At 55.2% G+C, this 21,211-nt stretch overlaps 1 protein-coding gene across 2 annotated transcripts in view; it reads right to left on the reverse strand.

Annotated features, from left to right (window-relative positions):
- Nucleotides 1-2,165: 2,165 nt before the first annotated feature.
- SRRM3 (serine/arginine repetitive matrix 3) overlaps nucleotides 2,166-21,211 on the reverse strand; it is an 85,233-nt gene continuing 66,187 nt past the window's right edge. The window contains exons 1-5 of one of the 2 annotated variants that reach the window (XM_063646319.1): nucleotides 15,851-17,368; nucleotides 7,788-9,486; nucleotides 6,581-6,805; nucleotides 6,352-6,489; nucleotides 2,166-3,836 (exon numbers count right to left, since the gene is read on the reverse strand). In XM_063646319.1, coding sequence (XP_063502389.1) covers nucleotides 3,608-3,836; nucleotides 6,352-6,489; nucleotides 6,581-6,805; nucleotides 7,788-8,860 — 1,665 coding nt within the window. In that variant the 5' untranslated portion in view covers nucleotides 8,861-9,486; nucleotides 15,851-17,368 and the 3' untranslated portion in view covers nucleotides 2,166-3,607. Of the gene's footprint in view, nucleotides 3,837-6,351; nucleotides 6,490-6,580; nucleotides 6,806-7,787; nucleotides 9,487-15,850; nucleotides 17,369-21,211 lie in introns of those variants that run through there. The other variant, XM_055292759.1, reaches the window with a different exon arrangement.

Here is a 21,211-nt window from a genome sequence, read left to right on the forward strand (position 1 = left end):
TCATTGGAGGTGGACCAGGGTTCTTAACCTGTGGGACGCTAAAAGCCTTCAGAGTGAGTATCTGTGTGATAGATCCAATGTTACAAGCCACACTGCAGGCACGCGCACATTCTTCTGGGAGGGTTCTCAGCCTTCATCAGATTCTCAAAGAAGACCTGATTCAAAACAAGCTTAAAACCCACCACTCTAAGAGACAGAAATGAAGGAGAAGAAGGGGAAGGAGGAGAGGGAGGCAAGAGGCAAGAAAGAAGGGAAGGAGGAGGAGAAACTGTGTATTTCTTTAGATCTAATAAAAGAAAGAAATACAGGCCAGGCGCAGTGGCTCATGCTTGTAATCTCAGCACTTTGGGAGGATTGCTTGAGCTCAGAAGTTCGAGACCAGCCTGGGCAACATGGTGAAACCGTCTATACCAAAAAAAATACAAAAATTAGCTGGGTATGGTGGTGCATACCTGTAGTCCCAACTATTAGGGAGGCTGAGGTAGGAGGATTGCTTGAGCCCAGGAGGTCGAGGCTACAGTGAATGGAGATCATGCCACTGCACTCCAGCCTGGGCAACTGAGTGAGACCTGGTCTCCAAGTTTGTTTTTTTTTTGAGACAGAGTCTCGCTCTGACACCTAGGCTGGAGTGCAGTGGTGTGATCTTAGCTCACTGCAATCTCCATCTCCTGGGTTCAAGCGATTCTCCTGCCTCAGCCTCCCAAGTAGCTGGAATTACAGGCATGCGCCACCACGCCCAGCTAATTTTTGTATTTTTAGTAGAGATGGGGTTTCTCCATGTTGGTCAGGCTGGTCTTGAACTTCTGACCTCGTGATCTGCCCGCCTTGGCCTCCCAAGGAGCCACTGAGCCTGGCCCTCACATTTTTTTTTTAAATAAATAAATAAATAAAAAGGAAATTAACTCCTCTAAACCACTCTTTCCAGGCCCTGTGCTAGTCCCTAGCCAGAGGCAGGCACAGTGTTTTCCCTAAGCGGCCACCATTTCTTTCCTTTCTTTCTTTCTTTCTTTCGATTTTTTTTTTTTTTTTTTTGAGATGGAATCTGGCTCTGTCACCCAAGCTGGAGTGCAGTGGCGTGATCTCGGCTCACTGCAAGCTCCGCCTCCCAGGTTCATGCCATTCTCCTGCCTCAGCCTCCCTAGTAGCTGGGACTACAGGCGCCTGTCACTATGCCCGGCTAATTTTTAGTATTTTTAGTAGAGATGGGGTTTTACTGTGTTAGCCAGGATGGTCTTGATCTCCTGACTTCGTGATCTGCCTGCCTTGGCCTCCCAAAGTGCTGGGATTACAGGCGTAAGCCACTGCGCCCGGCCTCTCTTTTCTTTTCTTTCCTTCCTTCCTTTCTCTTCTTTCTTTCTTTTTTGTGACGGAGTCTCACTCTGTCGCCCAGGCAGGAGTGCAGTGGCTCGATCTCGGCTCACTGCAACCTTTGCCTCCTGGGTTCAAGCGATTCTCCTGCCTCAGCCTCCTGAGTAGCTGGGATTACAGGCATGCGCCACCACACCCGGCTAATTTTTGTATTTTCAGTAGAGACAGGGTTTCACCATGTTGGTCAGGCTGGTCTCAAACTCCTGACCTCAGGTGATCCGTCTGCCTCAGCCTCCCAAAGTGCTGGGATTACAGGCGTGAGCCACCGTGCCCGGCTGTGGCCACCTTTTAAATGCTCACTCTATGGCAGTCACAGTCACTGAGCTGAGGACTGTCAGAATATTTCATGCCCACATCATCTCAGCTGTGTGTCACATGGCTGGGAGGCACAGGAGCCAGGATGCATGCCTGCATGCTGCCTCAGGCTGTGTCCCAACCCCCCATGTCGTGAGGGTCCCCTGTGCCTATGTCCACCCTGTGTCTCCTCCCTCTACCCCGTCCCCACCCACTGCTGAAGGTAGTCTGGATGCGTGGGCTCAGGCAGCCCACCCTGCAGGGTGTTCAAAGTCCACCGGGCCTCCAGGCTGGGAGGAAGGTCTCTTTGGGCCCCTGTTTTAGCCTCAAGCTCAGAGGCAGGGGGATAGACACACTGGCTCTTGGATGCCAGCTCTTCTCTCTGGGGTCCCAAGGAGCAGTCTGAGCCTTTCTCCTTCCTCGGAGGAAGACCCCAGCCCCGCTGCCCTCCTGAATCTCCTGGGGTGCCCACATGCACAGAGGCCTGGTCTCACCGCCTGCCATCCGGGCACCAAGGGTTTTATTCGTGTCCAATTTTTATCCGCACCGCGGAGAAAGAGGGAGGGGGGACATAGAGAAAGCGGGGAACCCGGACCAGACCCCAGACCCCTCCCCCCACTGGAGCCCGGGGCATCTGCCTGGTTGGGCCAAGGAAGACTTCGTGAGATCCCTGAGGGCCCCAGGAGGAGGGGGCTGGGAGCAGCAGAAGAGGACTGGGGGCCACCATTTCCCCATCGATGCCCCAGGCCAGGGCCCTCAGTCTCTTTCCTTCCCCCCCGTTCTGAGGGCTGTAGCCTCCGTCTGCAGAGGCTCGGCTGGCCACAACCCCATCAGACCCCCAAGGTACTCCCTTGGCAGGTCCAAAGCACATGTTATCCTATGCCTGTGACCCTGGGCTGCCATCTAGCCCAGGTCCCAGACCACAGGCACATGTTGCCCTCCTCTTGGGTGGGGCTGGGGGCACTGCTGACCTGTCACCTGCTCCCTCCCTGGGGACCCGTCTCTACTCCCCGGGGGGCTGCTCAGTCAGTGAACAACTTTGCTTTTTCTCTTTCCTACAGATTCCACCTCCCATCTACCCCTTTCCTCTCCCACCTCTTGACCTGAACCCCTTTTGACCTCAGAGTCAAATGTACCTGAGGTCTGTATCCACCACCTCTTGTCATGCAGAAGTCCTGGCTGGTAGGACGTTGGCCCAGGGCATGGGGTGAGGACAGCCTGGCCTGGAGAGGTCAGACCAAGAGTGAGGTGTCTAGCTCCCCAGGTTGGGATTTTGGGGGCCACCCGTCTGGGCACTCCTGGGTCAGTGGAGGAGCTTAGGGGAGGCTGTGGGGCCAGCCACCAGCCCTCAGCCAGGGTCCTCCTGCAGCCAGCTCAAAAGGATGCAGCTCCCCAGCTTGGATGGGGGTGCACCAAGGGTTAGGCTGTTCTTCTTTCTGTCTAGGTCCGATCCTGCGTGCTGTACCACATCCTCATCTGCCCAGTGATAAGAGAGGAGTGGAGGGAACTGTGCAGTGGGGAAGAGGGGCTCCCAGGGCTGGCACCTTGCAAGGTGTCCCTGGCTGCACTGAGCTAAGGTGAAGTGACACAGCAGATCGTGGACTCTGGTACCATCCACCGGCAGCAGTCCCAAGCCTGGTGAGTTGGCATCAGCAGGAAGGGGGGTGGGGAGATCCCTGTGTTCGTAACGGCTGTTTGTTCCCCGGGCGCAGTGGGTGGACAGGAGGTGGGAGAGGACACCCTTAGAAGCAGCACATCTGGCTTCTCCTTGTCCACCGGGTGCCCACCCTCAGTCTTCCCCGGTCACATCTGCCCGTGCATTGGCCCTGAGACCTCTTTGTAGCCTTGGGGGCAAGGGGGTACAGCCCCCTCCCCGCCAGGGTCCTGGGGCCCGCTCCTCGCCTCTCCCAGTGCCAAGGGGGCACCAAGCTGAGTCTGTCTGGGCTCAGAAGCCCCCGCTCTCAGAGCTGCTCCGGCTGTGGTAGCTGGGACTGGGGGTCCTCGAGGGGCTGCGTGTCTGGCTGCGGGTCCCATGACTGCGACTGCTGTAGCTCCCGTGGCTGTGGCCGGGGCTGGGGCTGCGGCTGTGGCTCCGGGTCGAGTAGTCGCTGCTCAAGCAGCTGGAGGAGGAAGAGGGGCTGGGCCGGTAGTATGGAATAGGACGCTTGCGGGCGCTGCCGGGAAGGAAAAGCTGATTACAGGCCATCCCAGGCTCCGAGCCCCATCCCAGCAGCGGCCAGGGCTTCCTGCCTCAGTTTCCCCTGAGTCCTGGCCTTAGAGACACCCGTCTCCTCCAAATGGAATCTAATGGTCATTGGTTACTTGCAAATTCCATGTTGATTGTTTTGCTTTTCTTCACCTATCTGCAGGGAAAAGAGCCTGTGTCTCTGCCCGATCCGAACACCTGCTAATAAATACTTGTTGAGGCTGGGCGCGGTGGTTCATGCCTGTAATCCCAGCACCTTGGGACGCTGAGGCGGGCGGATCACTCGAGGTCAGAAGTTTGAGACCAGCCTGGCCAACATAATGAAACCCTGTCTCTACTAAAAATGCAAACATTTGCCAGCCATGGTGGCGTGCACCTGTAATCCCAGCTACTTGGGAGGCTGAGGTGGGAGGATCACTTGAACCCCAGAGGCGGATGCTGCAGTGAGTGGAGATTGCGCCACTGCACTCCAGCCTGGGTGACAGAGCGAGACTCCGTCTAAAAAAAAAAAAAAACTTGTTGAATGAATGAAACTTGCAAATATGGACAGCTCCCATCACCCAAGCTGGCGTGTATAAGTGTCTGTAACTACGTCCCAGCCCTGCCTCTCTCTTCCCCTGTCCCCTCTGCAATCAAGGAGTTTGTTGCTTTCAGGTCACTCGAAAGGAACAAGGAGGAGAGTCCTGGCCGCTGCTCCCCATGCCCACGGTCCGGTCCAGTCCCGCCGGCCCCACTCCTCACTCAGCTACCTCCCGCTGGCCCAGAGTTAGTTGGAAGCCAGGAGGCTATGACCCAGAGAAGAGAAAAGAGAGGTTAAGGGGCAACACTGCCCCGTCGCAGGGTTAATTCTGAGGAAGAAAACAGGTGTACGTTAGTGGAGGAGGAGGCAGCCTGAGAGAGGGGCTAAGTGGGTGCCAGGTGGAAGGTGTGAGGGCCTGGCCTACGGGCAGGGTGTGTGACCTGTCTGGGGGTGTCCCCAGCCTGGTGAGTTGGCATCAGAAGGAAGGGGGGACGCAGGAAGATCCTTGGGTTCGAAATGGCTCTTTGTTCCTTGGGCACGGTGGCTGGACAGGAGGTGGGAGAGGACATCCGTTAGAAGTAGGACAATCTGGACGGGCGCGGGGGCTCATGCCTATAATCCCAGCACTTTGGGAGGCCAAGGTGGGTGGATCACCTGAGGTCAGGAGTTTGAGACCAGCCTGACTAACATGGTGAAACCCCATCTCTACTAAAAATACAAAAAAAATTAGCTGGGCGTGGTGGCGGGTGCCTGTAATCCCAGCTACTTGGGAGGCTGAGGCAGGAGAATTGCTTAAACCTGGGAGGTGGAGGTTTCCGTGAGCCGAGATCGCGCCATTGTGCTCCAGCCTGGGTGACGAGCGAAGCTCAGTCTCAAAAAAAAGAAAAAAAAGAAGTAACACAATCTGTCTTTTCCTTCAAGGCGGTCTGGCTTTGAGCTCTGGGGCAATGCCCCGCCCCCACGCTTCTTGGTTACCTGGATCACCAAGGACTAGGAGGGACTAGTTTGAGAATCATACCCTGTTAGAACTGAAAAGATGCTCACGAAACCCTGGTTATTGTACAGATGTGGCAACCAAGGCCCAGAGAGGCACGCTGATCTCCCAAGGCTGCCCAGCAAGGCAGTGGCAGAGTTGGGCTCAGAACTTTTTGCCTGTGTTCCCCCCAACCCCCCGCCAGAGTAATCTAGGGCTTCAGGGTGATTTCCACAAAGGCAGACCATAATGTCACCCGGAGACCCAGGCCCAGACACTTCCAGTCCTAGCAGAAAAACTGATCATGGCTTCACCAGCCACGCCCTGGGCACAGCCCCACAGCTGTGTAGGGCAAGGGAGTGTGGCTGCTCTTCTGACAGCTGCCCCAGAGACCAGGCTGCTGTGCCCCCTCCTCCAAATCCCCCAGGTTAGTGAGAAAGAGAGATGCAGACAGACGGACAGCTGACCAGGGCCAGACCAGCTCACTTGGGTATCTCCCAGGCAGCCTGTGCAGAGGGGTCCGCCTGGCCCCCAGGCTGACCACAGGCCACTCAGCAGGCTGGACCTTGAGATGAAGGAGAAAAGGAGACATCATTGTCCGGAGAAGGATGCAGGGAGGGCGGGAGGGGCTCCGGAGGGATGGTGGGACTCTTGCAGAGCTGAATTCCATGCCAGCTGCGGCCCACCCAGACCCAAGTACAGAGCCCCCTCCCCTTCATGGGCCCTCAGGCCCCCACCGGGACCCTTCCTTCTGCGAGGCCTCCTGCACCTGTCTCTCTGATCGCCCCCAGCACCTCCAGTTCTAGCCGCCTCTTCCCCTGGCCCCCTACCCTGGCAGAACCCACTCATTGTCCTTTAGCCCCCCTCACCCCCATCCCCGTGCCAGGTTCAGTGGATCTTCAGAGAAGGTCCCCGGGCCGAAGTCTCTGTTCCTGAACCGGGTCAGCGGCCCCAGCCCTGCGTCCCCGGCCCCCCCAAGACCCTCCATACCTGGTGATGCGCCGCGGCTCCATGAAGCTTGGCGAGTCCCGGCGCCGCTTGCGGATGGGCGAGTAGCTGCGGGAGCGGCGCCGGGCGCGGGCGGCCTCGGCCTCAGAGTGCCTTGTGCGGCTCTCGCCGTCCTTGTCCCTGCGGGGCCGGCCCGAGGTAAGTGAGCGACGCGGCCCGGCCGCTCCACCCCGCCGCCCTCCCCGTCGGCCCCGTCCGGGCGGGCACTCACCGGCTGAGGGGCTTCTTGGGCGACGGCGAGCGGCTGGGGCTGCGGGGCCGCTTCTCTGCGGAGCGCGAGCGCGATTTAGAGGGCGAGCGGCTGGAGCTCCAGGAGCGGGGGTGCGGGCCGGGGCTGCGCGACGAGCTCTTCCCTTCCGGGCCGCCGCGCCGGCCGTGCGCGCCCGGGGACGGAGAGGTGCTGGCGGGCCGCGCGCGCGGGGGCCGCTCCTTGGCCCTGGAGGAGGGAGACGGCGCGGGATAGGGCTCACCGACCCAGAAAGGGGGCTGGGGGCGGAGAGGGTTCCCTGGGGAGGGGCTTAGGGCGGAGGGGCGGGGTCCGTGTAGTTTGTGGTCAGTTTGTGCGGAGTGCGCAGTGAACACGGAGCCTAGTGAGCGGCAGGGGTCAGTTCAGGGGGAGCCCCGTGAGGGGGCGTGTTGGGGGAGATCAGTGGAGGAGATTGTTCTGCGGGATGAGGGGAGAGTGACCAGTAAGCGGGGAGCCTCATGGGAGGAGAGGGGGTTCCCTGGGGGCAGTGATCAGTAAGGGGAGACGGATCAGTTGTGGGGAAGGGGTCAGGATAACCCGGGGTAGCTCAGGGTGGGGAGGGAACTCCCTGGGGGGTTGGCATCAGTGGAGGGAGAACTCCGTCGGGGGGCTGGGATCAGTGTGGGGAGGGAAACTCCCCGGAGTTTGGAGGTCAGCGGAGGGAGGGTAACTCCCTAGGGAGAGTTGGGGTCGTCGAGGGAGGGGGCCCTGTGAGAGGGGAGTTGAGATCAGCGTGGGGAGGAAATCCATGGGAGGATCCATGGGGTCCATAGGGGTTTGGGGTCCGTGGAGAGGGAGGAGAGCTCCGTGGGTGGTTGAGATCCGTGGGGGGTAGTTCAGTGGGGAGGGGTTGGGATCTGTGGGGCGTAGATCAGTGGGGAGGGTGGGATCCGTGGGGGGATAGGTCAATGGGGGGGTGAGATCCGTGGGGGGGTAGCTCAGTGGTGGGGGTTTGGGATCCGTTTGTGATAGATCAGTGGGGAGGGTGGGATCCGTGGGGGGTAGCTCATGGGGGGGATGGAATCCGTGGGGGTAGCTCCGTGGGGGGGGGTTGGGATCCCTGGGGCGTAGCTCAGTGCGGGGAGGGATCCCGTGGGCGGGGATCCGCTAGTGGAGGGGAGCCCTGTGCGGGGTGGGGGCGGGAGTCCAGCTCCGGGTCCAGCACGCTCACCGTTTCCCGTGTCCGCCGTGGCCTCGCTCAGAGCCGGGCTCGGGCCCGGGGCCGGGGGCGCCGCCGCCGCTGCCGGAGTCGCTGCTGGAGCGGGCCCTGCTGAGCGAGCGCGACGAGCCCCGGGGGGGCGCGGGCCGGGGGCGCCGGCGACCCCTGCGGCGGGGCGCGGACGCCGAGGACCGCGAGCGCCGCCGCCTACGCCGCCGCCGCCGCCGCCTGCCCGCCCCGCCCGCCGCGCGGCCTCCGCGACCTTGGGACGACGGCGCCGAGCGCGGGCTCGGGCTCTCCTTCCCCCGCGCGGGCGGCGTGGGTGCGGCGGCCGCCGCCTTGTCACGGGCCCTGGGCGAGGGCGAGCTGGGCTTCTGACGGGGAGAGAGGTAGACAGGGCACGGAGGGGGGAGAGGGAGACGAGAGAGACAGAGAGAGAGGAGAGAGAAAGAGAGAAAGAGACAGAGAGAGACAGAGAGAAAGAGGGAAGAGAAGGGAGAGACAGAGAAAGAGAGGAGAGAGAGAAAGAGACAGAGAGACACAGAGAGCGAGAGACAGAAAAAGAAAGAGACGGAGAGAGAGAATGAAGAGAGACAGGAGAGAGGGAGAGAGGAGAGACAGAGAGAAGAAAGAGGGAGAGAGGGAGGAGGCAGAGAAGAAAAAGAGGAAGAGAGAAAAAGAGCAGGAGAGAGACAGTGAGAGGCAGAGAGATGAGAAAGAGAGAGGGCGAAAGAGCGAGGGAGAGAGAGGAGAGAGTAAGAAAGGAGAGAGGGAAGAGAAGGAAAAAGGGGGAAGAGAGAAGGGGACAGAGACAGTGGGAAGAAGAGACAGAGGAGAGACGGGGGGGGGGAAGAGAAGAGAGAGAGAGGGAGAAAGACAGAGCCAAGAGAGAGAAGGATGGAAGCCAGGGAGAAGTTCGAGAAACAGAAAAAATCCAGACAGGCAGGGGACAAGAGTTGGGGCAGAGAGAGGACAGAGCAAGAGGATCGAGAAGTTGGGGTGAGAGAGCGGGCGGGTGGGGTGGGGGGAGAGAAGGAGAGAGGGCTTTCACCGGCCCGAGCCGGGGGCTGCCAGTCCCGGAGCATCGCACACACGGTTCCCCGCGCCTGCCCTGCCTCTGCCTCTCCTGGGTGTCCACCTTCTGGCCTCAACAGTGCAGCTCATGCAGGGTTCTTGGCATGCAAAACACAAGAGGGACAGAGCGGTGGGGGGGAGGGGCTCCAGGACAGGCATCGGGGCTGGCATTGCCCCCCGATGGGACGGACGATTCCCGGCAGAGAGAAGAGAGAGCGGCACCGGGAGCGGGGCCAGGGCCAGCCCACCAGGCCGGACCCCCAGCGCTTGGGGGTGGGCGAAGGGATGGAGGGGTTGGGGGCGTCACACGGCACACAGATGGGGGAGGGGGCGAGGGGGACAACTGAACTCAAAACTGAACCGAAGAAAGGGAGGAAAAACAGAAATAAAAAAACAAAATCCACAAATGTCATTAGATACCAAAAATCAAAAACAATATCTGATCCTGGGGAACCTGACATTTTTCTGTTAATATTTTTCTTTGTTTTCCGGCCCTGCAGAGAGCTTTGGAGCTGTCAGTAGCACCCGACTGTCTTTCTGTTTCTCTCTTTTCCTTTTCTTTTTCTTTTTTTTTTAAGTTCTGATTTTTAAGTCCCTCTTGGTTAACGTCCACTTACCAATAAAGTGGCACTTCCTCCTTTAGTAGGTAAGGTGTGTAAGAGAAGGGAAAAGTGTGGTAGTATAAGTTCATCATTAGATTCACAAAAATGCAAGAGAGAGATAGAGAGAGAGAGAGAAACGCAACCACCCCATTCTAGGCCTGAGAGGAGGCCACGCCGCCTCTGGAGGAAGGGCTGGCAGCGCCCGGCTCCTGAGTGGGCAACTCTTAGGTGACCGCTGTATAGAGATGGCAAATGTTTTTCCAAAAGTGGAGTTAGGACACAAGGATTGGGACACAGAAAACCAGGAAGGGCATCTGGCACCATCAAAAGGGCCCTGGCTGGGATTCAGGAGTCTGAGAGCCTGCCTCTATCTCACCCAGCGACCCTGGCCACGTCACTTCCCCAGTCTGGGCCTCAGTTTCCCCATCCACAAAATGAGAGGGTTGGCTTTTGCTTCCTGATGTCCCTTCCAGGGCAAAGATTCCAGGATTTTCTGCAGGCCCCCTGCCCGCCCTCCCTGTCTCTCTCCCTACACAGAGCTGATCCCTCCTCCTGTCCTTGGCCCTCCATCTAGTAGCAGTTGACTGTCCTTGTCTGTTTATAGGTCTGTTCCTCCCCAAAAATCCTCCGATCACCACTACCAACTTGACTTTGAGCACCTCCACGGCAGATGTGGTATCTGATTCACCTCTGTAACCTCACTTTTTATCACCGAACTTGGCGCCTAGCAAAACCTTGATTCTGTTTGCTAAGGAAGGAAGAGAGTCCTAGAAGCCTGGACCAAGCCCTTTTGGAAGGCTGTTTCTTTTTTCTTTCTTTTTGAGAAGGTGTCTCACTCTGTCTCCCAGGCTAGAGTGCACTGGCGTGATCTGGGCTCACTGCAACCTCTGCCTCCCGAGTTCAAGCAATTCTCCTTCCTCAGCCTCCCGAACAGCTGGAACTACAGGCGTCTGTCACCACATCTGGCTAGTTTTTGTACTTTTAGGAGAGACGGGGTTTCACCGTGTTGGCCAGGTTGGTGCTGGTCTCGAACTCCTGACCTCAAGTGATCCTCTGGCCTCAGCCTCCCAAAGTGCTGGGATTACAGGTGTGAGCCACCAAGCGCGGCCACTGGCAGGCTGGATGAGAAGACAAAAGCTGCTGCCACCTCTCAGGGCACCTTGCTGCTAGGGACTGGAAGGAGCACAGTTTCCTTGGCATGGCCCTGGGTGTTTCTTGCAGAGGGCAAGGTGGTGTCCAAGCCTTTCCCTGCAGGGCTGGAGCTGAGCTGAACATGGAGGTAGAACCAGGAGGTCAACCTCATTGGTGGAAAGGCACAGATGGCTCCTGATTGGTGCCTGAAGCAGCCAATGAACACTAGCCATAGCTGCCCAAAGCCAATCAGGCCATGAAGACCTCTCCTGGGAGAGCTTAATGTCTCCCTTTGGGGCAGAGACAGGCGTAAGTGGGCACAATGGATATTTCCTGGTATTGGGGTGCCCCTCTGAGCCCCCTGACTCTCCTGATCACAAGCTCACCCCTCACCCTAGGGTAGGAGAGTTGGAGGCTGGATTGTCCCCTCTTTCATTTTTATTTTTTTATTTTTTTTGAGACAGAGTCTCGCTCTGTTGCCCAGGCTGGAGTGCAGTGGCACGATCTCAGCTCACTGCAACCTCTGGTTCCCGGGTTCAAGTGATTCTCCTGCTTCAGCCTCCCAAGTAGCTGGGATTACAGGTGCCCGCCACCACGCCTGGCTAATTTTTATATTTTTAGTAGAGACAGGGTTTCACCATGTTGGCCAGGCTGGTCTTGAGCCCCTGACCTCAGGTGATCCACCTGCCTCGGCCTCCCAAAGTGCCAGGATTACAGGTGTGAGCCATCGCGCCCGGCCTTGAGTTGGCCCCTCTGAGACGGCAGTTGTATTCTCAACAGGAGACCATCAGCTCCCCTAACATATACTCCCCCCACTCCAGGAGGCAGCCAGGCAGCCCGTGCCCCAGCACTTCCAAGCGCCCCCAGCCCACCATTCTTTTCCCTCAACAGGAGGCAAATGAGAACGTCTCTGGGATTTTCATATTTGCAGTTTCTGTCCTATACCCTGGGTCGTCAAAGAGTGCAAAGTGAACACATATGAGCTGGGGGAAGCTTGGGAGCCAATTCACAGTAGTCCATAACTCAAGCTGACGCTAGTCTCCTTATTTAAGAAATCTTTGCTTGCTACTTTGGTTAGTGGAGGCAGCGCAGCAGGGCAGAGAGTACGGAACTTAGGAATCAGCCTGGCTGTGAACACTGGCTCCAACTCTTGAGTTTGGACCTGAGCCAGCTACTTCTTCTTTTTCTTTTTTCTTTTTTTTTTTTTGGTTGTTGTTTGTTTCGAGATGGAGTCTCACTCTATTGCCCAGGCTGGAGTGCAATGGCGTGATCTTGGCTCACTGTAACCTCCACCTCCCAGGTTCAAGTGATTGTCCTGCCTCAGCCTCCTGAGTAGCTAAGGGATTACAGGCGTGAGCCATCATGTCAGGCTAATTTTTTTTTTGTATTTTTAGTAGAGATGGGGTTTCACCATGTTGCCCAGCCTGGTCTTGAACTCCTGACCTCGGGTGATCCACCCACCTCTACTTCTGACTCAAAGAAAGGAGCCAACAATAGGTGAGGAAGACCACGGGCCATGATGGGTCCTTCCCACAGATGCTGCAGAGCCCTCCTGACTTCCCACTACATTATGCTGAGAGTCGGATGGGAGTGTTAGGAGCAAAAAGGGTCTAGGTTGGATGGCTGTTCACCTCCATCATGGTCCTGTCCCCTACCATCAAGGTCCAAGCCCCCAGGTCCAATCCCCTGTGCTGATCTGGATCCTTCCTGCCTGATATTTTTGAAGACCAAGTTCTTTCCTACTTCCTTCTCATCTCCTCCAAGTCATGGGCCTGCCATGGCCTAAGATGATAGTCACTGGAAAAGTGGAACACCCTGGAATCGGCCCTGGTGTGAGTTTGTTGTGAGACCTTAAGGAAGTCACCTGACGGTGGGGAGCCTCAGTTTCCCCACTGGTAAAATGGGGATAAGTGGAGTCTTTGCTGGGTCAGCCTATATTGGGGTTGGGTGACTCTTTTCAGAGTACAACCAACTCATGGTCCCTTCACAGGGTCAGAGCAGTGCAGGAAGGACTGGGGGACCCTATGGGGTGTCCACCAAGTACCAAGATGGCAGAGGATGGGAGGAAGGCACCTCTCATGTCCTTCTCCACCCATCCCACCGGTAGTCCTCAGAAAGGGGTCTCCATGCGCCTGCCAGAGTCTGAGCCTCGTCCTCAGCTTGACTGGGTCTCATTCTCTCTGGGAAGATCCAAGGCCAAGCACTATGGGATCATAGGATGCTCAGAGACCTCCAAACCTCCCCTCCAGGAAGCTGTTTTTTGTGCCTTGGTGCCTCTTGCAGGGATCCCCTCTCCCTACCTCCCTCCCACAGCCTGGCTAATGCCTATTGGCATCCCTACCCTCAGCTCCAGGGCACCTTTTCCAGGCTGCATCACGTCCGCTCCTCTATGATCCCATAAAACCTGGTTCCTTCCTTCTGTATGGACTCTGCCAGGCCGTGCTAGCCAGGGGGCTACCCTGGTGAGCAGGAGCTTCCCACCCACATTTCAGCTTTTCCCCTCTCATCATGCTCAGCGGTCTTCATCCATCCTCCATCCTGGGAAACCCAGGTCTGCCTGCCTCTCTCCTGGCGTGGACATCCAGATGGGGCCTGGCACAGAGGAGGTGCTGGGCACATGTCTGCTTAGTGTGTGTGGGAATGAATGAATGAGTGAGTGACTGAGGGACCTCGCCTGCCTCTGAGCCCTGTTCCCAGGAGCCCCTCCTCTCCTTTTTACCACTTGCTACCCGACATGTTTTCTTTTGCTTGTGTAATATATATATATATATATCTTTTTGAGATGGGGTCTGGCTCTGCTGCCCAGACTGGAGTGCAATGGTGCAATCATAGCTCACTACAGCCTCCAACTCCTGAGCTCAAGTGATCCCCCCACCTCAGCCTCCTCAGTAGCTGGGCCTACAGGTACACACCACCATGCCTGGCTATTTATTTTATTTTATTTTTAGTAGAGATGGGGTCTTGCTATGTTGCTCAGGCTGGTCTCAAACTCCTGGCCTCAAGTGATCCTCCCGCCTCGGCCTCCTAAAGCATTGGGATTACAGGCATGAGCCACTGCACCCAACCTTTGGGTAAGAAATTTCTGAGGGTCAAGTGGAAAAGATGGTGGAAGGGAGTAGCAAGGGGCAGTGTGTTCACTTGGTCCTGGTACTCTGAAGGACAAGAACAGGTAAACACCTGAGATGCTCTACTCTTGCTTCCTTTGAGGACTTAAGACGACCACCCAACTTGTGGGTCCCTGGTCATATCAGAAACTCCTCAAGGACGGACCCTCCCCTTCCTCATGGGGCTTCAACAGAGTCTCTCCTGTCAGATCAGCAGCACTTTCCTTCTTTTCTTTTCTTTTTCTTTTTTTTTTTTGAGGGAGCAGGGACTGAGTCTCGCTCTGTTGCCCAAGCTGGAGTGCAGTGGTGCAATCATGGTTCACTGTAGCCTCAAACTCTTGGGCTCAAGCAATACCCCTGCCTTAGCCTCCTGAGTAGCTGGGACTACAGGTGGCACCACCTCGCCTAGCTTGCCCTTTCTCCCTTTTCAAAGAGCCACTTGCTGTCTGCCCTCCTAACACCACCCAGTGTTGAGGAGGATGCTCTGAGTGGGTGAGCTCCCTGACACCTGCCCCCAGGATAAACATGGGGTGGGGTAGGGACGAGTGGCTGGGCCTTCTCTTTTCAAAGCTGAAGATGGAAGCCTGTGGAGGCCTCATAATGGTTGGAATACTGAATGTCCTTTTTTTTTTTTTTTTTTTTTTTTTTTTGAGGCGGAGTCGTGTCATCCATTCCATGCTGGAGTGCAGTGGCACAATCTAGGCTCACTGCAGCCTCTGCCTCCCAGGTTCAAGCGATCCTCCTGCCTCAGCCTCCCAAGTAGCTGGGATTACAGGCATGTATCACCATGCCCGGCTAATTTTTGTATTTTCAGTAGAGACGGGTTTTGCCATGTTGGCCAGGCTGGTCTCAAACTCCAGACCTCAAGTGATCCGCCCACCTCGGCCTCCCAAAGTGCTGGGATTACAGGCGTGAGCCACCGCACCTGGCCAGAATGCCAAATTTCTGTAGCTGCTCCCAGGTGGGAAAGGAAACAGTTTAAAGGGCAGGGGTGTGGAGGTGGGGTCCCCTAGGGTCCACCTCTGACTCTAGTACCCTCAGTGTGGCTGGATGAGCCCTGGGCTGGGAGTCACAAGTCCCAGGACCCAATCCTGGTTCTGCTGCAGCACCCTGTGGGCTCCTAGTCCCTGCTGGCTGTTCTTTTGGGATCATTCTGCTCTGAGGGTTCACATTAAGCTGCTCAAATTCAGAAGATGGAAGGATGCTGAGGGTAGAAGGAGCCCCTGTCTGGGTTGGATCATGGACCAGGCAGCGGGCAGGTAAATTACCTGTAAATTACCTCACAGAGACTTTGCTAAGTAGGCCCTCTAGGTCTCAAACCTGCTCCTGGCCAGCTCACTGCCCTGCCCACTGCCACCCCAAATGAATCTACTATCGCACCCAATAGATGGAAGCTGGAGACTCAGTCCTGGTGCCCGTTGCTCCTCCAGAGCCCTGCAGCTCCCACCCCAAAGCTCCATCCTTCAGCCAGGGAAAAACTCGTGGAAGCCCAGAGTTCTGTTTGGCCCAGTAGGCCCCCGAGGATGGGATGGGGCTTTTCCCTTGTGCCTGAACTTGGCCAGAACTTCCTCCACGATCTGAAGGCCAGGAGGCCCCGCACTGGCTCCTCTGTCACTGCCTATTGCCCGAAAGGGCCCTGAAGGCCAGCAGGGTGACCGAAGTCCCAGGGGCTGGCAGGGATGAAAGGTGAGGAGGGGCTTCGCAGCTACTCCAGACAACAGAAATCAAATTGGCTTCACTGCAGCATACAGTTCAGGAAAGAAACACAAACTTGGAATGCTAAACCACACAGAAATGCATTCGGACAACAGAATGAGAAAGAAGGCATGAAGGAGGATTTAGGGGTGGAAGTCAGGGATGGAGAGGAAGAAGGAGGGAACAAGGAAGGTGGAGAAGGAGGGGAGATGGGCTAGAAAAGTTGGTCGGGGAAAGTCAAGAAAACCAAATGACAAACCAGGAAACATAGCTTTGTAGCTCATTTGAAGAAAGTGCAAGTTACAAATGAGTAGTCACTAAAATAAAGAAAGAAAAGGGAGGAAGATGAAACCAACCAGGGCAAGATCGAGAGAAAGAGAGAGAAAGAAAACCACATTCAAACCAAGCAAAGTGGCGGGGCTTATCTGGAGATGGGAGCGAGAGCGCACAGCGGAGCTGGGATACCTACCTTCTCAGTGGTCAGGGACAGGAATGCAATAATAAAAAAGAAAAGAAGGTCTCCGCATTGGGAATGCAGAATGGGGGAAAGACAGTGACCCTAAACTGTGCTCCCCCTCTGAGCCAGTAGATGGGTGGCCAATGTGGCTTTTGTCTCATCCCAGGGATGGGAGGGGGCTCTTGCCCGGCCATTTCTGTTTGCTCTTTTTTTTTTTTCTCCTTTTTAAACAATGGGTTCCACTAGCCAAGCTTTCTTTACTGTTCAAACAACAGAAAACCTCCACAGAGCATGCAGGAAGCAGCTGATGGAAGAGAACCACAGGGTGGGCTACAGAGGGGCTGGCAGCATGGGAGAGAGGCCCATGCCGTGGGAGAGAGATGGAGAGGAAGAGAGAAAGAGACAGGAGGCAGACAGACAAAGAGACAGACGGGCGAACAGAAAAAGTCGGGCAGAGATAGAAATGGGAAGAGAAGGAGAAAGAGAGACAGAAAGACAGAAACAATGACAGAAGCAAACAGAAACAGAGAGGCAGGAAGAGAGAAAGGTGCCCCCAGACAGAAAGAGGAGACAAGCGCTGTTTAAACAAGGCCAATCGGAGTGAACAGATGGGTGAAGGGAAAACGCGCATTTAAAAGGGAAGGCAACCACAGAGCCGATCTGGAGGAGTGATCCTGCCTCAGGTCAGTCCCACTCCTTTCCCTCTGGCTTCGGCATCATTTTAGCAAAATTCATCCCTTTTGCCTTTTTCTGTTCCTGGATGAGGCAGGTCAGGGGGTGCCTTGGCACCTCTTCTTGGGGGTCACCTGAGGCTGCCCATTACATGATAAAATTTGGACCACAGGGAGAAGCCAGAGAGCCCGGAAGCCATGAGCCTGAGCCTTCTCTGCCACCCTCACCTAAGGGTGTCACCTTCCAGGCAGCCCCTGACACTGTAGGGTTTTTTGTTTTTTGGGGTTTTTTTTTGAGATGGAGTCTCGCTCTGTCACCCATGCTGGAGTGCAGTGGTGCGATCTCAACTTACTGCAACCTCCGCCTCCTGGGTTCAAGTGATTCTCCTGACTCAGCCTCCCGAGTAGCTGGGACTACAGGCAGGATGATAGCTCGCTGTAGCCTCCAACTCCTGGGCTCAAGTGATCCTCCCACCTCAGCCTTCCAAGTAGCTGGCATTATAGGCATGCACCATCACACCTGGCTAATTAAAAAAAATTTTTTTTTGTAGAGATAGGGATCTTGCTATGTTGCCCAGGCTGATTTCAAACTCCTGGTCTCAAGCGATCTTCCTGCCTCGTCCTTCCAAAGTACTGGGATTACCGGCATGAGTCACTGTGCCTGCCCTATCCCCTGAAACTTCTAATGCTAAAGACTTCTAAGGTGAGCAGGTGGCCCCTGGGACAGGAATGCAATAATAAAAAAGAAAAAACGGCAAACTCTGTATACTCTTTCTGGGCCTTGGGAGGGTGAGCCTAGCACCAGGCTGTGCTGGTGGGGGCTGGAGGGAGGCCAGTGAAGGCACCAGGTAAGACTGGACAGGAGGGCTTATCCCAGGAAGTCTCCTGATCAGTATCTTCCTCTTTCATCCTACATTGTGTGACCTTGAGTGACTCTCTTCCCTCTCTGTGCCTCAATATTTATTTCTCCACATGTATGAACTGTGAGGGTTTAGGGTTCCCTGAGTCACTGAAGCAACAATCATACGAGTTTCTATAATGTGGGGGCCACCTGCACCCGGGTCTCTCAGTGTGGGCAGACCTCAGTCTAGGGACATGAGAGAGCAGGAGGCTGATTTCTGGAGGGGTCTGATGGGGGAAAGCAGGAGCTGAGACAACCAGCATCCACCTCCCAAATCCTCCTTCTGCTCAGGGCTCCTGGACCGTGCTTTCCATTTTCCACCCTCTCCACAGCTTGGCTGGAGTCTAGAGGTCAGAGTCAGAAGGCTGGAGTCTATTTGTTGTTATTTGTTTTGAGACAGGGTCTTGCTCTGTTGCCCAAGCTGGAGTGCAGTGGTGCAATCATGGCTCACTGCAGCCTCAAACTCCTGGGCTCAAGCAATCCTCCCATCTCAGCCTCCTGAGTAGCTGGGATTACAGGTGTATTCCACCATGCCCAGCTTTTTCATTTAAATTTTTATAGTGACAGGGTCTTGCAGTGTTGCCCAGGCTGGAGTGCAGTGGTGCCATCATGGCTCACTGCAGCCTTGGACTCCTGAGCTCAAGTGATTCTCCTCCCTCATCTCCCTCAGTAGCTGAGACTATAGGCACATGCCACCATGCCTGGCTGATTAAAATATATATATATATATTTTTTTGTAGAGATAGAGTCTTGTTCTGTTGACCAGTCAGTCTGGAACTCCAGGCCTCAAGTGATCCTCCTGCCTCAGCCTCCCAAAGTGCTGGGATTACAGGTGTGAGCCACCGCGCCCTGCCTGGGGTCTACTTTTGGATCTACCTCTAAATAGCTGTGTGAACTTGGGCCAGTCACTTGATCTCTCGGAGCTGCAGTTTCTCCTGTAAGCATCAGAAACCAGAAATTCCTGTGGGGTTCCACCATCACCTGGGATGGGCCAACAAAGGGATTTGTTGGGAGTGACCACATCACTGGTCTCAGTCTCAAGACCAAGATGGATTTTTTTTTTTTTTTTTTTTGAGACAGAGTCTTGCTCTTGTCATCCAGGCTGGAGTGCAATGGCACAATCTCAGCTCACTGCAACCTCTGCCTCCTGGGTTCAAGCGATCCTCCTGCCTCAGCCTCCCAAGTAGCTGGGATTACAGGCACCCACCACCATGCTTGGCTATTTTTTTTTTTTTTTTCCCGAGACGGAGTCTCACTCTGTCACCTAGGCTGGAGTGCAGCGGTATGATCTCCGCTCACCGCAACCTCTGCCTCCCAGGTTCAAGTGATTCTCCTGCCTCAGCTTCCCGAGTAGCTGAGATTACAGGCATGCACCACCACGCCTGGCTAATTTTTTTGTATTTTTAGTAGAGACGGGGGTTCGCCATGTTGGCCAGGCTGATCTTGAACTCCTGACCTCAGGTGATCCGCCCGCCTCAGCCTCCCCAAATGCTGGGATTACAGGCATGAGTGACCATGGCTGGCCAAATTTTTGTATTTTTAGTAGAGCTGGGGTTTCGCCATGTTGGTCAGGCTGGTCTTGAGCTCCTGACCTCAGGTGATCCACCCCCCTCGGCCTCCCAAAGTGCTAGGATTACAGGTGTGAGCCACCGTGCCCAGCCCAAGATGGAATTTTTTCTCTTGCCTGGAGTGTCTCAGCTAAACTCTGCCAGGTGCCTTCAGACCTCTCCCTCCTCCACAGTTTCCTAAGGATCCGAGTCTGAGGTCTGACACTGATTGTCCTGAACAGCCTGTCCTGCTCCCTGTCCCCCGTGTCCAGCCCATTATACTAAACTGAACTGAGGAGTAGCAGCAAGTTCCAAGAAGCTCCCTGGGCAACCCAGGACAAGTCTCTTCCCCTCCCTGGGTCTCCCAGCTTCTCTCCAGCTTCCTGGGGAATGCAGCAGCACAGGCTGCACCACTGTAGTTAATTTAAAATCTGCGGCAGCTCCAGCCTGTGCCTGGAGTTGAAAGGAGGATTTGCTGCCGCTGCTGACTTGGCAGGAGCTGTTGGTGTGGGAGTGATTTTTTTTTTAGAGTTATCTTCCCTTTTAAATTCAGATTACAAAGGAAAAAAAAGTATATAGAGATGTGTATATGATTAATGTTCACTTAAAATTCAAAAGCCATCTCTGCATTAACAGGAAAGGTTCCCACAGTAACACACACAAAAAGAAAATTCTAGAACATAGAAGATAGGAAAAAAAAAACCCAGAGAAATATTTTGCATTTCTGTACATTAAAATAGGAAAAAAAAAAAAAAAAAAAAAGAAAGGAAAAGGAAATAAAAACAAAACAACAGAAAAAGTTATATAAACTTGCCCACCCTCTTCCCTCACCAGCTAAACAAGAAATGGAATCACAGTATTACCACGTTTCAAATGGGAGGCTAAAAAACAAACAAAAACATAGACGGGGTTAAAAAATGTTGAGCTTTCCTTTTTTTCCGTTTGTTTCTCTCTCTCTTTTTTCTTTTCTTTTTTTTTTTTCAAAGGTATCGTCCAAGAATACCACCCCCACTATTTTTTCCCAAAGACTGTTTCATTCATGGTAAAGTCTGGGACCCCTCTCCCATCCCCCATCTCACTTTTCTGCATATGAGCGAGAACTAGCCTCTTTTGACTCCTCAGGGGTCTTTTTTTTTTTTTTTTTTTCCGAGACGGAGTCTTTGCTCTTTCACCCAGGCTGGAGTGCAGTGGCGCAATCTCGGCTCACTGCAAGCTCCGCCTCCCGGGTTCACGCCATTCTCCTGCCTCAGCCTCTCCGAGTAGCTGGGACTACAGGCGCCCGCCACCACGCCCGGCTAATTTTTTGTATTTTTTAGTAGAGACGGGGTTTCACCGTGGTCTCGATCTCCTGACCTTGTGATCCACCCGCCTCGGCCTCCCAAAGTGCTGGGATTACAAGCGTGAGCCACCGCGCCCGGCCCCTCAGGGGTCTTTTTAAGGCAAAGAGGCAGGGATCTGAATGCAGGTTTGAGACCCGGGATGCTCTGAAGTCCCAGATCTCCCAGGACCCCAAGGGTGAGGGATAGGATTTGGGGACCATGCTTGGTGAAAGGAGTCACAAAATGCCGTCTCCAAGAAAACTCCCAGGGCTGTGCCAAACTAGAGTCCCATGATGGGAGGGAGACAAGATGTGGGTGCTTCAGAAGCTCCCGCCCCGAGGCTGGTGGCTGGGTCCCCTTCCCCGACTGCCCTATCCTGGGGATGCCTAGTTGCTGTGGCCATTTTGTCTGCATTGGGGAGGGGGTGGAGGTGGGATCATTGCTCAGGACTCCAGGGCTGGAGAGAGGACCAGAGGTACGAAGGGACCCACTTCCAGCCCTGACTTCAGAGAACCCGCATCTCTGTGTCTCTCGGGAGGCCCCAGCAGGGTGGATGAGAAGCTGGCAAGCAGGTGTTTCGGGTCCTGTGCTCTTGGCACTCCATGCCCACACGGGTGGGGGATGGTGGGTGCCTCTCTTGTGGGTTGTTAATCCTCTCCAGCCTCTGCCATGCTAACCTCAGCTACCTCTGCCTGCCCTCAACCCCCTCCCAAGACAGATCCGGGGACATCAGTGTCATCCTCCCTGTGTGGCCCAACCAAAACCCCCGGAGCCCAGGAGTCTGGTGCCTGGTCCAGGTGGGACAGTCTAGAGACAGGTAAATGTCCTTCAATAAAACTTAAGCTTGAGACCAAGAGCCTTCAGTCAGCTGCCCTTGACTTTCCTCTCTGAGGCCGTGGGAGTAAAGGGTGTTTGAGAAAAGAAAGGGAGTGAAA

This window comes from Symphalangus syndactylus, chromosome 9, assembly GCF_028878055.3.
Source record: "Symphalangus syndactylus isolate Jambi chromosome 9, NHGRI_mSymSyn1-v2.1_pri, whole genome shotgun sequence".
NCBI classification, from domain to species: domain Eukaryota; kingdom Metazoa; phylum Chordata; class Mammalia; order Primates; family Hylobatidae; genus Symphalangus; species Symphalangus syndactylus.